Below are 15052 nucleotides of genomic sequence, written 5' to 3'. Positions count from 1 at the left end.
TGAAAACATGGGTTCACTGATACCACATCATTACATCACTTTTATCTGATCTTACCTGATTAAAGTCATTTGACGTATTCAGACTTGGCTTTCAAGTTTTTAGGTATAAACACTTTTAAGTATTTTTTCTTTTTAACAAACAACACAGACTGTTTTTCAGGACATAGTACAATCTTAAAATTCCACCAATGCTGAAACAGACTAAATTTCTTTTTAAATCAGAGAGTGTCAAACCCCACTTCAACAAATCTGGCTGTAGTTCTCAAGTAAACCGAAAAACCCTAATTGGGTGGTTTAGGTTCACTTTAGATTTGGGGTGTAACACTCAGCTCATGGTTCAAAAGAGTACATGATACTAGGTTCATGATACAATAGTATCTACGGATGCACCAAAAGGAAAATTATTGGCCGAAGCCGAATAAAAATAAACACTTGGCCGAAGGCCAAACACCGAATGTGTTTTTTTGCATTTCTTGTATTTATTTGTACACTATTGCATAAAATGAATGGTCAAAATGTGCTTTTTGCACAATTTAACTTAATAAAATTGAGTAAAACAAGTAAAGTAAACTAAAATAAAAAATTGAATAGCCTATATTAGACCTCACTGCTGAAAGAATGTAATGTGCATTCTAATGCAAGTCTGACTGACGCTGACTGACAACCATTTCAGTTTACATCTCTCCTCCAAACTCCGCCCACAAAAGCTGGCTGTTCTCTCAAGGTGCACTCGTGGCCGGGATGCACGGAACATATTTTGACAAATTGTTTAGTACGGGGAACTGTGTGCACGCGACCACTGTATGATGTCAAAGGATGTCTGGAGCAGCGAGGCTACTGTCAGACCGCCCGCTGCCGTCTGAAGTAGTCTACCGGTAAAGACACTTTAGTTCAGAAATCATTAAATTCGCAACTTGAACCTTCTGTATGTAAATTGATTGAAATAGAAATAAATTGAATAGTTTTATCACTAAAAAAACTAGGGTTGTTCCGATACCGATACTAGTATCGCAAATGCCTCCGATACCAAATTAAATTCTGGTATCGGCATGAACTTGAATCCATGTACAGATACAATACCATTCAAATTAAGAAAGGAATTAAGAAAGCTAAACCACAAAAGAACTTCTTAAAGCTAAAGCAGTAAAAGAACAAACATATACAGTATATACTGAATATATGTTGTTGACACGTCATGCTCAACCAACATGATTAAACAGATGTCAAATTGTTCAAATAGAACATACATAGCTATACAATACATTTCTTGTACATGTATAACTATAGCAGCACAATGTGTCGTTACAGTCCTACATCAAAAAATCTAAATATATCCCATCTTTCTTTGTAATATTTACCAAGTTTTTGTTCTGTTGCTACAAGATGACATAAATTAACAAAAATGCCAATGCTACAATCTATTTTCACAAATCATATGCTGCTTCTCGAGACTTGTCTCTGGAAACATTTGCCATGTATATTTTAACACCCCATATAGGAACTTTTTATGCAATGCCATGAGTTTGCTTAAAATTTAAAGTTTATAATTAGCTGTTCATATTTCTGTGAGCTACCATGTTCATGTGACATCCTGCACCTCAGATTTTTACGTAAAATTTCAACTTGAAAATCCAACATCAAAAGAATTTGAGTTGCTCAAAGGAAATTTAGACTTGACTTGCTGTAATGAAAAACTGCAAAAAAGGAGAACCTCCCAAGTCCTATAATTCAACAGCAAACTCCATGTTGTATCATTCGTTAACAAAAGACAATGCTATATTTGTGCTTTTCTAGCTTGCTCATCTCCTTAAGTCTGGCAATAAACCCTTCCACACTGAGGACTGAGAGAGGTGAAAGGGGAATGAACGTCTGGGGAGCATTTGGCAGCATAAGTGAAGCTCAGAAACAGGCATTACAACAGACACAGCAGCTGAAGAACTTTCAGCTGCAGACAAGAGCCAGGTGCTTCACACTCGCCTCGGACTTCAGGATGAGACCGGTGTAATTCTTTGGGAAGCCCTGGCTGGGAGAACGACAGGAGCGACTGCTGTGTGGGACGTGCAGACAGCTCATTCCATTTCACGCATACATGCACACAACCAGACAGAGAGGGTGAGAGAGAAACAGGCTGTTCTGACCGCAGACCAACGCCGGCTGTGGAGGAGGTCAGTCACGATGATGATGACTCACAGCAAACACACACGCACACTTAGATAAACAAAACGGCAATGCACAGAAATGCAGATATGGTTGATTGCTACAATACCAATCTGGTTTCAATCTTTTCTCGTTTTCAAAATCACTTAAATCTATAATTAGGCTAACAAGCCGACATACTGAAGATTATATTCAGGCGTTAGATAGCACAGGGACACTTAAATTGTCTTTTTATTAAATCAGCATTAGGGTGTATTATTAGATTCAACTTTATTGTCATTGCACATGTACAAGTACAAGGCAACGAAATGTGACCTCTGCATTTAACCCATCCAGAGAGTAGTGAACACACGCACAGCAAGTGGTGAACACACGTACCCCCGGAGCAGTGGGCAGCTATCACTGCAGCGCCCGGGGAGCAAGTAGGGGTAAGGTGACTTGCTCAAGGGCACCTCAGTTGTTACCCGCCGGCCCTGAGAATCGAACCGGCAACCTTCTGGTCACGAGTCCGACTCTATAGCCTGGGGATGGGAGGTAAATCATGGTACAAGTCATTTTAAAGCAACGTTATTTTATATATTATTAAATAAGCATGCCGTGAAGTCTAAATTATTGTACCAAATGGCAATGTTGCTTAGCAACTGTAAACAACCTACAGCACCACCCTGTTAACAGTGGAAGCGCCAAAACTATATCACTCCCATTATAATAATCAAAGCCGTCAAAACTGAAAGTGCCGTTTGGGGACGAGAAGACTATGGTTTTCTACTTGGTGTTGTTTTTTTAAACATGTTAAACATTTCTGCTGGGGTATGGCAAATTTTACATGTTAAAATTACAAAAATTATTAATCTTTTTAAAAATATCTATGGAAATTAAGAATGAAAAAATCCTTAAAGTGATAGTTCACAAAAAAAATATTTTTTGTCATCATTTATTCACCCTCTTGTCATTTCAAACCTTTATGACCATTATGTCTTTTTTCAGCAGAACAGATACAAGATATTTTGAAGAAAATTGGTAACTGGCCCCCATTCCCTTCTACTGTATGGACACAACCAATGCAAGTTAATCGGGGCCAGTTAACAACATTCTTCAAAATATCTTCTTTTACGTTCTGTGGAAGAAAGAAAGTCATACAGGTTTGAAAAGACAAGAGGGTGAGTAAATGATGACAGAATTCAAATTTTTGGGTGAACTTTCACTTTAAAGCATAGTAGTGGAACATGGAGTAAAGGTCAGTCATCTGGGTGGTAACATTCAAAGAAAGCAACAGCTCAAAATAGGAGTCTTATCTCATATCTGCAGCCGACGTTCTATGTGGAGATTTTCAATCTTATATGCAGGCGTAGCTGTGTCTGTCACCAGGCCTCAAAATTACAGGGCACCTCCCGACAACTGTTTTTCAAATGCACCTGCCTCAAGCCAGGAAGCATTTTGGCATGTACATTGTAATTAAGGTACACTGTCACATCAGATAATGTGGGAAAAACTGTTTTTATTCATCTTCAGCAGTCTGACGATCGTAAGATTAATTCAATAATACTAACCAGGGCTCCAGACTGCGACTAAATGGCATTTTGCGACCAGTTTTTGAGACAGCGCGAGCGTTTTTTTTTACAAGTACTCGCACATGTGCGACTAGCCAATTTAGATTTTTTTCTAGTTGTTATATCTCATGTGAAAAGATGAGTAGATCACGAGCCCACCAGTGTAGGCCTATGTGTGTGAGAAGGGGAGAGTCCGGAGCTGCCGGCTGGGTGACTGCAACGTTAGGGTTGGGTATCTTTTGGGTTTTTTCCGATACTGGTGCCACATCGATACTTTTAAAATGGTACCGTTGCCTAAATCGATACTTTTAAAAAAGAGCCACAAAACACCAGTGGATGACATTAAAGAACAAAATGTTCAATTAAAAATATTTATGAAGTAATAAAATTTCACAATTAAAGTGAATGTGAAATGAGCATGTACACTAACATTGCTAGTAGTGTTTACTGTACCCTCCAGCTACAACTAAATGCTCGCCATAGTTGTATTAAAGGCGGGGTGTCCGATTTCTCTTAGCCGCTGTTGATGTTCAAATCACCAAAACAAACACACCCCTACCCCCATCTTTCGTCAGCGCTCGGCTCGGCTAATGTCCGTCCTGTGCACTATGCACTTTTCTGCTGATTGGCTGCAAGGTTGTTTTGGTACTCAGCCCGACTCAGTTGTCTAAAGCGTAATTCGGAAATCGGTTACCCCGCCTTTAAATATGGGCAGAAAATGCGTTGAATATATCAACAGATTAAGTCCATTTACAGAGATATTATATGTGCATTATTTTAAAAACAGACAGTATGTATAATTAATAAGTGTAATTACATGCAGTCAGAGTAAAAAGCTTGACAGACTGCATGTCTAGAGATCAGACTGACAGATGCTAAAAGGTTTTACCACTTTCACTGCTGTGTCTCGATTGTCTTTCTTGTCAAATGCATTACGCTGGGTTCACACGGAGCATCAGCGTCAACGCTTCTCATTTGAATGGGTGACGTCATGCGTTACCGAACTGAATTGTGGGTTCGTCAGCGTCGCTTCACTGGCGTTGCTTGCGGCAAGAAGTTGAACATTCCTCAACTTTTCAAGCGCCAACGCAGGCGTCAGCCAATCAGATCACCTTATGCAAATAACCTAGTGCAGGCACTAGCCAATTGCGTTCATGCAAGACTGGAGAACAATTTAACTGGCTGTTGTCATTATGACGATCGCATCGGCCACGCTTCAGACACGCCCTCCGTCAAGCGTTAACGCTGACGCCCCGTGTGTTCGGAGCGTTACAGTGTTGAGAACGAGTTCCACGGCATGCACTTCATTGTAATTCAAGCGATCACAATAAAACTGTTGTGCACGTTTAAAATCAGACGCGTCATATGCGTTTCGAATTAACGTTAGTTTCACTTTAAAACTTGCCTCATGCGGCGGTTGAAGTTAAAGACTGCGCCCGGTGATGAATGCTGAACTCGCCGAGATGGATGGAGGGAGATGAGAGCACGCGTTAAAACTGTCTTTTACTATGATGAATCCACGGGTCATGCACGTTCCGATCCGTGGGGTGCCCACGATCCGTGCGGATCACAGATCATTCGCGATCCGTTTAACAATTGTATAAGATGTGTTGGATTTGTATTTTCTGAGGTTTCCAACTTTCGTTCACGTGAATGAGGGCAAATGTCTCAACTGACGGCTCAGTCAGCATTTAAGTGGCACCGAAATATTTCACATTTGTATTTTTACATTACGTCTAAAAGAAAGCAGGGAAACCACGGGTCGCGCCGTTTTCTCCTCCTTTCCAAAGTGCACAGGAGGCTGACTATGCTAAGCATCATGAGATTCCCTTGCAGTAGCTCTCCTATTATCTGTGCTTTCCTGAGCTTCATTTCGCTGCGGTGTAGACACGCCGGGAAGACAGAGAATGTCACAGCGCGTTGTGAGTGCGATTGTCACGCGTCTACATTTAAAACAACGAGCTTGAGCAAGGCTGCCAGTGCACTCTGTTAGAAGGAGTAAAGCCCTGACAAATGTGGCCTCAACAATCAGATGAATTACACTTGTCCAGTTTCGTCAAGTGGTTTGCGTGATCGGATTTTAATCTGTCTCAAAAACGTTTCGGAGGGCATTTACACCTAGTCGCACCAGGCCCGGCTTCATGGGGGAGCCAGGGTGGGCTATGCCCACCTTATCAGAAGTTTTGCCACCCTGCCTCCACCCGGAGCCGTTGAGAGAGAGGGTTCCGTGAACCGCCGTTGCTGTGATAAAACTGTTCCATCGCAGTGAACGGACTTGGCAAGTCTCTGTTTCAGAGTTCTGCACGGGTACTGTTTGATAAACCGGCACCCGCAGTAATTAAAAGAACACCCGACCCTACATCGGACAGCAGCACTAATTCAATTCCGTACACGACCCTACCCGTTTGACAAAAATGCCGCGACCCGAACCGAACCGCACCGCACCCACATTACATCTACATGATGTAGACAAAACCATTTATTTTCTCACGCAACAAGTAACAGAATATTAGGAATTCCTGGGTAATGCATTTTCAACATGGCAGAGTTTCGGGAGAGACAACCAGAGTGAATCCACATTTTTTTTATTGTTAGCTAATAGTAGCTATTCTATAGGCTATTTGATTAGTGATTTATGAAATGAAATTGATTCATGCAAAATTTGTTAAAAATAGCCAATATTGTTCATGTAAGGGATAATGTACAGGCAGCCGGTTGTTATCGCAGAAATAAACCCCGACAGTGTGATCAGGGGCTTATTTCTGCGATAACATCTAGCTGCCTGTATATTATCCCGCTTATTACACGGCTACTTGCCACATGAGAAAAAAACTGGACATAAAATGTGAATTTGAAATATTTTATTAGCTCATTTTTACCGAATGCAGACCTTCCAGGAGGAAAAGCCGTTTAGTTTTGGTTTTAAAGTAAGAATCGACGTTGAAATGTCACGAACAGGCAAATTGGTTTAATCATTTATAAATATAATGTCATATATGTTATTAAAAGACATATTTATAATACATTTTTGTGTAATATTAAACTGCCCCTCTCAAAATGATTTGCAGCATCCGGGTTACAGGGTGTTATTAGTTTTGAGTGGTTGTTATTTGAAAATAACAACCCTTGGAATGTCGCGACTGGCCAATCAGAATCAAGCATTCAAATGAGCCGTGTAATAAGTGATATTAACAAGTTTCCTTTACCTTTTTTCATGTAAAATTATACCAAAGCCGCTAGCTGCCATCAAGGCTAAATAAAGCTTAATGCAGAAAAGCAGGAGCATGATGAGCTAAAACATTTATTTAAATGAAAGAATGAGTCATAGCTGTCCATCAGTTGCACGCGATTGGCTACAATGCTCAACACTGCAATTACAAATCAGCTCTTCAGGCAGAGCTTGAACACAAATAAGCACAGGCCCGTGTAAAAGCAGCTTCGCATCGGCTGAGGTGAGTCGAAATAGTCTTGGCTACTGGATCCACGTTCCCCTGCGAGTATTATTTCCCGAACCCCACCCCGCAAATGACACATGAATAGCCTAATTATTCCACCCGTTACATCAAATATTAGCGGTTCACCCGACGGGTGATGGTTCTGACACCATTCCACCACTTTATGAGGAAAAAAACTTTTTTTGGTACTTTTTGCTCATGAAAAAGCAATAACATGGACTGGACATGGATGAGTTTGTGACAGAATTCTCTAAAAGGAGCAGAAAGTTAATGCTGTGAATATTATAGTGATATGAATAGCTCTTTTTATGTTTTCATCAAATCTTAAGTTACTAAATTGTAAAATGTAAAATTAATGTAAATGTTAAAAAAAGTAAATATATACATAAGAATGTAAAAATAAAAATGTTATGCAATATTAATACGAGACGAAGGAATAATTCAAATTCAATTCTTTTGTAAACAGTTCGTTTAACGTAAATAGTTTGGGCAAAAAATATATATATATATAGTTACCCCCCCTCAGCCCACCTGGAAAATCACTTGGCCCACCTTTCATCTCATATCTGGAGCCGGGCCTGGGTCGCAAGCATCTGCAGGCTCCGTGAGTTAACACATGTATAGCATTTTCTTTTTCACCATTCAGAAAACTAAAAAACATGTATGATTTAATAGTTATTTAAAAACGCATTATTAAATTATTATTATTTAAAAAATATTATTAATATTATTTAACTTATAAATAAAATAAATGTACCTTTTAAATCGTTTAACTGATAGTATTAATCGGTCAAAATGTTTACTATCGGTTAATGGTTAAATGTTCAATATGAGCAAAATTTCTGTACAAATGTAAACGCATTTAAAACTGTTCCACAGAATTCTGCTTCTTTGGTGAAATATCAGGCTATAGGTGTACTGCAGTGACTGCATAGGCCCACAGCTGAAAGAACCACTGATAAGAGCCCCAGCATCTCAGGCCATATCTGTACGAACAAAAACACGTGCAACTTCCTACTTCTGAAAATATCGTGACCCTCCCCCAACACATACATAGAAACCGACAACACGCAATGTCTAAAACCTTTCAGGGATTCTATCTTAAAAACGTGTCTACGCTAAACATTTCAATTTCGGCCTAACATCTCTGAATAATAAAAGGGCCGCTAATCAATAATACTGTATGATTCACAAATGTATTTCACAACGGTTTCCCATGCCAGCAAAACTGTATAACAAGATGAGGCGCAGCTGAGTGACAATGCTTCTGGTCTTGAAGTGCAAACGTCAACACGTTTCCGTTGTGAAATTGGCCTGTGACAGAAGCTAAGTCATATATGTTGAATTATGACTCATCTGAAGAGCAGGTAGAGGTTGCTGCCAGAGATCCGAGAACAGTTTCTGTGCTGTATCTGAATATGACCAAGGGTATTTCTTGGTAAGTGAAGCTGATCCTGGACCAGCGCTATCAGGTTACCTCTTTTTTTAGTCATTCCTTTTCCCACCACACAGGCATGCTTTAACCAACACAACAGGTGGTGAGTGAAGATTCAACGTCTTTCAGATTAAAGTGGAACAGAAGGAAGATTCTGTTTACTCGTTTTCCTTTTGTACTTTGATTGAGTATCGAGAGTTTATTCTGTTTCTCTCTTTAATTCCACAGTTCAAATTTAACTGAACAGTTTTATATAAACGACCTATCCTGTAAACCAGAGGTTACCAAACCGTTTAATTCAACGTCATACCTGGACATATACAGCCACGGAAAAAGACAATTTCAAATACCATTTTTCATTTTTCTGGATTTACCATTTATAGGTATGTGCTTAGGTAAAATTATTATTTTGTTTCATTCTGTGACTTACTAACAATATTTCTCCCAAATTTCTAACAAAAATATTTTTTCTATTTGCATTTATTTGCAGAAAATGAAAACTGGAGAAACAGATCAAGATAACAGAAAAGATGCTCTGTATTTTTTCAAACCTCAAATACTGCAAAGAAAACAAGTTCATATTCACTTTTACGCAATACAACAGTAATATTTGTACATGTATTAATTGGGAAGAAAAATGTGATAACCTCGATTTTACCACAGTTTCCATGTGTCTTGTTATGCTGTCAGTCTTTCACATTGCTGTTGGATGACTTTGTCACTACTGAGGTTTGATTTTGTTCAAATTCAACAGACACTGGACTGAAATAGACACAATACATCTAGAAATGCTGATTGAATTAAAATTTGGAATGGACTCATAATTTTTATGAAAACAGCTAAAAGGCATTGATTGACTATTTAATTCTATCATGGGACACACAAGGGGATCCTGACCCACACTCTAGAAAAAACCCTGCTCTAGAAAATTGCATGAGCATAAGTACACGTTTTCTTTTTAAGGAGAACTATAGTGATCTGCACTCAATCCAAACTGAACTACCAATCCCAATATTAAAGTCCTGCACTATAATTTGACTCCACAACGTCAGACTTCCAGCGAGCGTAATCCTCATTCATTGTCTGACAAAGATTTGTCTATTTTTAGCAGACGTTTAAACATAAAGGTGGACCAGCGTAATCAGTGAAATACAGTGGACAAATAATGAACCTCCTACAATAGTGAAATAACAAAGAGCCACTCCTTGAAAAAAGACGTAAAAAGAAAACAACAGCTTGCCCGTGTCTAACAAGTCACAGATCATTTGTAAAATGTATTTCTTATGTAACAACTGCTAAAACCTCCAAAACCAGCAGTTCTTAGCCAATGTACAGAACAGATGGATGTAAAATTGGCTGGACAGGATTTTCACCTAATCTGTCATGAAAAAGTGTTTCCATTATCTGCCATCTCATCATGACTCAATGCACAGAGCTGATTTTTTAAGTAAGGGAAAATGTACAGGCAGCCGGTTGTTATCGCAGAAATAAGCCTCGACAGTGTGATCAGTATTGTATCGCACTGAAGGGGCTTTTTCCCCCAAAACAGCCAGCTGCTTGTATATTATCCCGCTTATTACACCGCTACTTGCCACATGAGGAAAAAAATAGACATGAAATGTGAATTTAAAATATTTTATTAGCTAATTTTTACCAAATGCAGATCTTTCGTGAGGAAAAGCCGTTTACTTTTGGTTTTAAGGTAAGAAACGACGTTCAAATGTCACGATTTTAATCAGTTGTAAATATAATGTTATATATGTTATTAAAAGACATATTTATATTTAATTTGACAAAAAAAACCTGTCAAAATCATTTGCTGCATACGGGTTACTTTGTTATTAGTTTTGAGAGGTTATTATCTGGGAATAACAAACTTGGAAATGTCGTGACTGGCCAATCAGAATCAAGCATTCCAACGAGCCGTGTAATGAGGAAAGGAAAACGTAAGTAAGTGTCTTTTCCACTGACTCACTGAATGACGTTTTGCTTCCTGATGATGTCAATTGTGACAGTTCATTAAGTTCAATGGCACTCAGATGGAGATGTTGTATGATTAGAGATATTGTCGAAGAGCGTCTTTCTGTGAATTCAAACACTTCCTGTTTGCGGCAGTTGATTCTTGTCCAATCTTTGTTTACCTTGCATCCCCCACCTGTTGACCTATATAATAAAATACATTCAAGCCAAACGTAGACCACTGGGTGTTTAATATTTCTCATTTAAAGTGACATCAGCCACACAACATACATTAGCTGCAGTGCATAGAGTAAGCGACACACAAGCAGGTTCACGATGTCCTTTCACTTTGACTGTGTTTCTGCAGTGTAAAAGAACTCACAAGATTGCTGGGTTTCTAATTTTAATAAATGCCCTGATTGATAAAACGGTTGTTTTGCCCAACTAAGCAATTATAAGATCGAGAACTATAATGAAGTATGGAGTACCATGTTTACCTCTAAATGGCAATAAATGTATACAGAATGAAACCCAAACCCGAAAATGTAACTTTATTAAACTACATAACTGTTTAGAACCAGATTTACTAAATAAATCTGTTTATGTAACTGCTTCTAAAACTTGCATCTTACCCAATCGACGGTTTCATTGGACGCACACGCCTGGCCCGAAGTTAACTTCCTGTCTGTGTTTGTTGATCGATCTGGCTAGTGGCCAATAATTTAACTACTTATATTTAATTTAATTTATAATATTAATTTATATTAATATTTTATTGTATAATAATTGTATTAAATAAACAATTTGTTGAATTTTAATTTATATAACATTTTAAAATAAACAATTTGTTGAATGGGTTGTGTAACTCTCATTTTTAAGTTTAGCCAAGTAACGGTTCTTCTACTGGTAACCCAAAATAATACTGGTTTGACATACTTTGACTTGCTAGCTAATGTAATTTACTTGTTATTTATTTCGCTATATCTATAGGGACTCTATTTTTTGCGGAATGTGTATCGGAAGTTAAGTTCGGGCCACAAAAGCGCACATGCACATTAAAAGTTGTTTATGTTGTTGCTTTGAAACCATCTATAGACTTGAGTGAGTTTACATCATTAATTTGTGCTACTTCACGAAAGCCTTAATTGACAAGTAGAGTATTCGTGAATTTTGTATTGTACACAGGAGATAGGGTAGAGTTAGGTACTCTCCGTTTCAAAGCTAAACTAATAGAAGCCCGGTAAAACATAGGGGTGTTTTGGAAGACGACCTGCTGGATTCCTCAGGAAAGTAAATCAGAATTGTGATGACATTGTGATGACCCTGTTGTTAGCCGTTATCAACATGAAGGGTCTGGTTTACCTACAGGTGTCACAGAATAACAAAAACAACGTCGGATTCCTAACTGAGGCCTGCAGCTTCCACTAACAAAAGTACAACAAGTACAACTTTAAACCAATCTTTAAAGTGCCATATTATACTATATAGTTTGGGACACCATTTTAAATAATTTACCACGGTAACTTACATCACAGCATATCACTCCGTTTCCATCACTTGTTGAAAGGTACCAATGATCACAAACCACAAATAAAGTTTATAATCTCACCTGTCATCGTCCTTCACAGATTACACACGGGTGTGTTTAAAAAACCAAACTACAATCCAGCATCGATGAAATCGTCCAAAACATCACCTGGTAACGTTACACGTGTTTCGGCGGGTCAATCTCTTTTTATAAACGGCACTTCCAACTTTAAATAGCACACGCTCGCGTTCTCTTCATGTTTTCTCAAAACATCGAAGAAACATGACCATCGCTTGAAACAAAACCCTTTTATTGTCCCGTGGCGTTCATCATCATCGAAACGAGGCAGCGATGTGGTCCACTTTCTGAAGTGTATTCGGTCGCTGTTAGTTCAGAACCACCTCCTGTCGGAAACCCAGCGGTGTCCATGTCCGTGTCTTTCACGTGGAGCTCATATCGTGACAGAGAACCCGAATTCAGGTGTTGTGATCACACCGTGTTTCATCCAGACTGGGATTCCCTTCAGGCAGCTGAACGTCACGCTCTCCCTCTCTGCCTCTCTCTCTGTCACTCTCTCTCTCCCCCTCTCATCAGGACTGACAGCCACCTGAGTTTCAGCACTGTCGCACTCTAATACCATCTACGCTCTCTTTAGACCTAGAGAAGAAATAAATAAACGAACTTACCCAAATGAAGCCAAATCCCGCGACAGACCGCGAACATTTATGGAGGAATAAAATAGCGAAGTTTTTGGCGTAGTTAATATCGCTGCTGGGCGACCTCAGCGGTTCCAGTGCTGCTGACGTAGATGACGATAAAGCACATATTTGCATATTTGTTAGGTCCTCTGTGATTGGTCGAAGAGGAATTTGTTTTCAGAAACAACTGGGATACCTGATGGAGTACTAAAACAAAGTTTCGGGAAAGGCTGATGTCCTGTTTCTTAAATGCTCACTGTAAACCTTGAAATAGATTTATATTCGCAAAATTTGATGTTAGATCGATCACGTACAAGATGGCCGTGCCGCAACCTCAGCCAATCAGGGGGTGTTTTACACTGACGTGAAAGGGCCTATCGTATTCGAGAAAAGTTGCTGTCGGTGCCTCTGATATTTGATCACCTCTGGCGGATCTTTTGGGAACTGCTGGATGTCAACACTTGATAAAGCCAATAAAAACCGGAGTTTAAATTAAAAAGGTGTAATGCACTCTTAAACATTAAAATGGCAATGATAAAAAATACTCTGTATACAAAATAATGCACTCACGTTAAGTGACTTCAAAGTAGAATACATTTTCGATTTAAAGGGATAGTTCACCAAAAAATGTTGAAAATTCTGTCATCATTTAGGCTACTCACACTCAGGTTGTTCAAAATCTGTATAAGTGTCTTTGTTCTGCTAAACACAAGGCAAGATATTTGGCAGACTGTCAGTAACCAATCCAAACTCGTCCCCATCTACTGCCGTGGTAGGGAAAATAAATACTATGGGAGTCGATGGGGGATGAGATCTGTTTGGTTACTGACATTCTTACAAATATTTTTTGTGTTTAGCAGAACAAAGAAATTTATACAGGTTTGAGGGCGAGTAAAAGATCATAGAATTTTTATTTTTTAGACTTTTGCCTCAAACTCCTAATTACTGCTTATAAGGAAGTTTTTAGGTGAGGTATTGGGTAGGATTAAGGGCTGTAGAATAAGTTAATGCAGAAGAAGGCATTAACATGTGCGTTGCACATACTAATATACAACCAATATGCATGTTAATAAGCAAGTAGTTAATAATGAATTCGTGTACCTTAATATAAAGTGTAACCAAATTTTCTTATTCAAATTTTAAACACATCTTTCTCTTCATCAATATGTCATTAGGTACAAAGTCTACTGTCAATTGACTCGAGTTAACTGCAGAATCCAGTCATGGCACGTTCCCAACAGAATCAAGTTTTAGTTTATGCATTTATTTGTCTGCAACAGATTAAAAAGAATTCTTATAGTCCTGCATAAAATGCTCAAAATAAAGAAAAATGGATATTGTAAAACCACAAAAAAATCATAACATTGTACATTTCTACATAAATAAACTGGAGTGGATTCATCACTAGAGACCATTCGTTGCTCAAATTGCTCCACTATTTACACATCAAACTCTTCCGATGAAGCAATTATGACACATTCAAAGTGAAATACATGTTTGAACAAATAAGGATTAACTTAAGTGTCTTAATGAATAATATACGCCCTGCTTTGCATTTTACATTAAAACAATTACAGTACATACACAGGTTTTTTATTACACCAGATTAAAGGCAATATTTACACACAAAAACCAAAATCACCTGTCCCAGTTTGAGAATGCACATTTAAAATTGAAACTTAACAAAATTTGTGGGGAAAGAAAATATGTATTAACGTTGTCAAATGATTTGCTATAAAATAAATTCACCATTTAGGAGAGCATGACCTACACAAACAAGTGAGGTGGTTTGTTGTGCCTGAAAGCATTAACATGTGCAAGTAACAGTATTGACAAGAACAAGCTCTGTGCCATTGGCATGTTCAAGCCAAAGCATCGAAACAAATGGGTCTTTCGATCTACAATGGGAAAGTTTGTATGTTATTGAAGCAGTTTAAAATGATTTAAAGCTGAGCACGTTGAAGTTCATAGAACTTCATGAGAATTTTATTCTTGTCTCTCCGTTGCACCCTCCTGGTGGACAGTCCCAAGTACTGAAGGTTCATGTCTGAAGGGGGCTGTCTTCTTTGCTGAAAGGCTGGGTGGAGCCAGGTTTCACCCAAGACAGTCCAGACACCTGCAAGCCTTTGTTGTAATCTTCCGGCAGTCTCTACAACAAAAAGAGGATGACCATTAGACAAACATGAAGAGTATATATAAAATTGTAATCGGTGCATCTCATATAATATTATATATAATATTTATATTTATATATATATATATATATATAT

General features: G+C 38.4%; 2 protein-coding genes across 11 annotated transcripts in view; both read right to left on the bottom strand.

Moving 5' to 3' along the window:
* The window catches only part of chd9 (chromodomain helicase DNA binding protein 9), a 74222-nt gene extending 61324 nt beyond the window's left edge, over positions 1–12898 (bottom strand). For 7 of the 8 annotated variants that reach the window (XM_057326568.1, XM_057328963.1, XM_057328488.1 and 4 more), the window contains exon 1: positions 12771–12898. The gene's annotated coding sequence lies outside the window, so the exon portion shown is untranslated. Of the gene's footprint in view, positions 1–12165; positions 12647–12770 lie in introns of those variants that run through there. The other variant, XM_057327230.1, reaches the window with a different exon arrangement.
* Positions 12899–14025: 1127 nt separating this feature from the next.
* aktip (akt interacting protein) overlaps positions 14026–15052 on the bottom strand; it is a 7202-nt gene continuing 6175 nt past the window's right edge. For 2 of the 3 annotated variants that reach the window (XM_057347670.1, XM_057347661.1), the window contains exon 10: positions 14026–14931. In XM_057347670.1, coding sequence (XP_057203653.1) covers positions 14824–14931 — 108 coding nt within the window. In that variant the 3' untranslated portion in view covers positions 14026–14823. The remainder of the gene's footprint in view (positions 14932–15052) is intronic. The other variant, XM_057347681.1, reaches the window with a different exon arrangement.

This window comes from Triplophysa rosa, linkage group LG1 (assembly GCF_024868665.1).
Source record: "Triplophysa rosa linkage group LG1, Trosa_1v2, whole genome shotgun sequence".
Lineage (NCBI taxonomy): Eukaryota > Metazoa > Chordata > Actinopteri > Cypriniformes > Nemacheilidae > Triplophysa > Triplophysa rosa.
The sequence above is the reverse complement of the archived record's forward strand: the minus strand, read 5'-3'. Positions and strand labels throughout refer to the sequence as shown.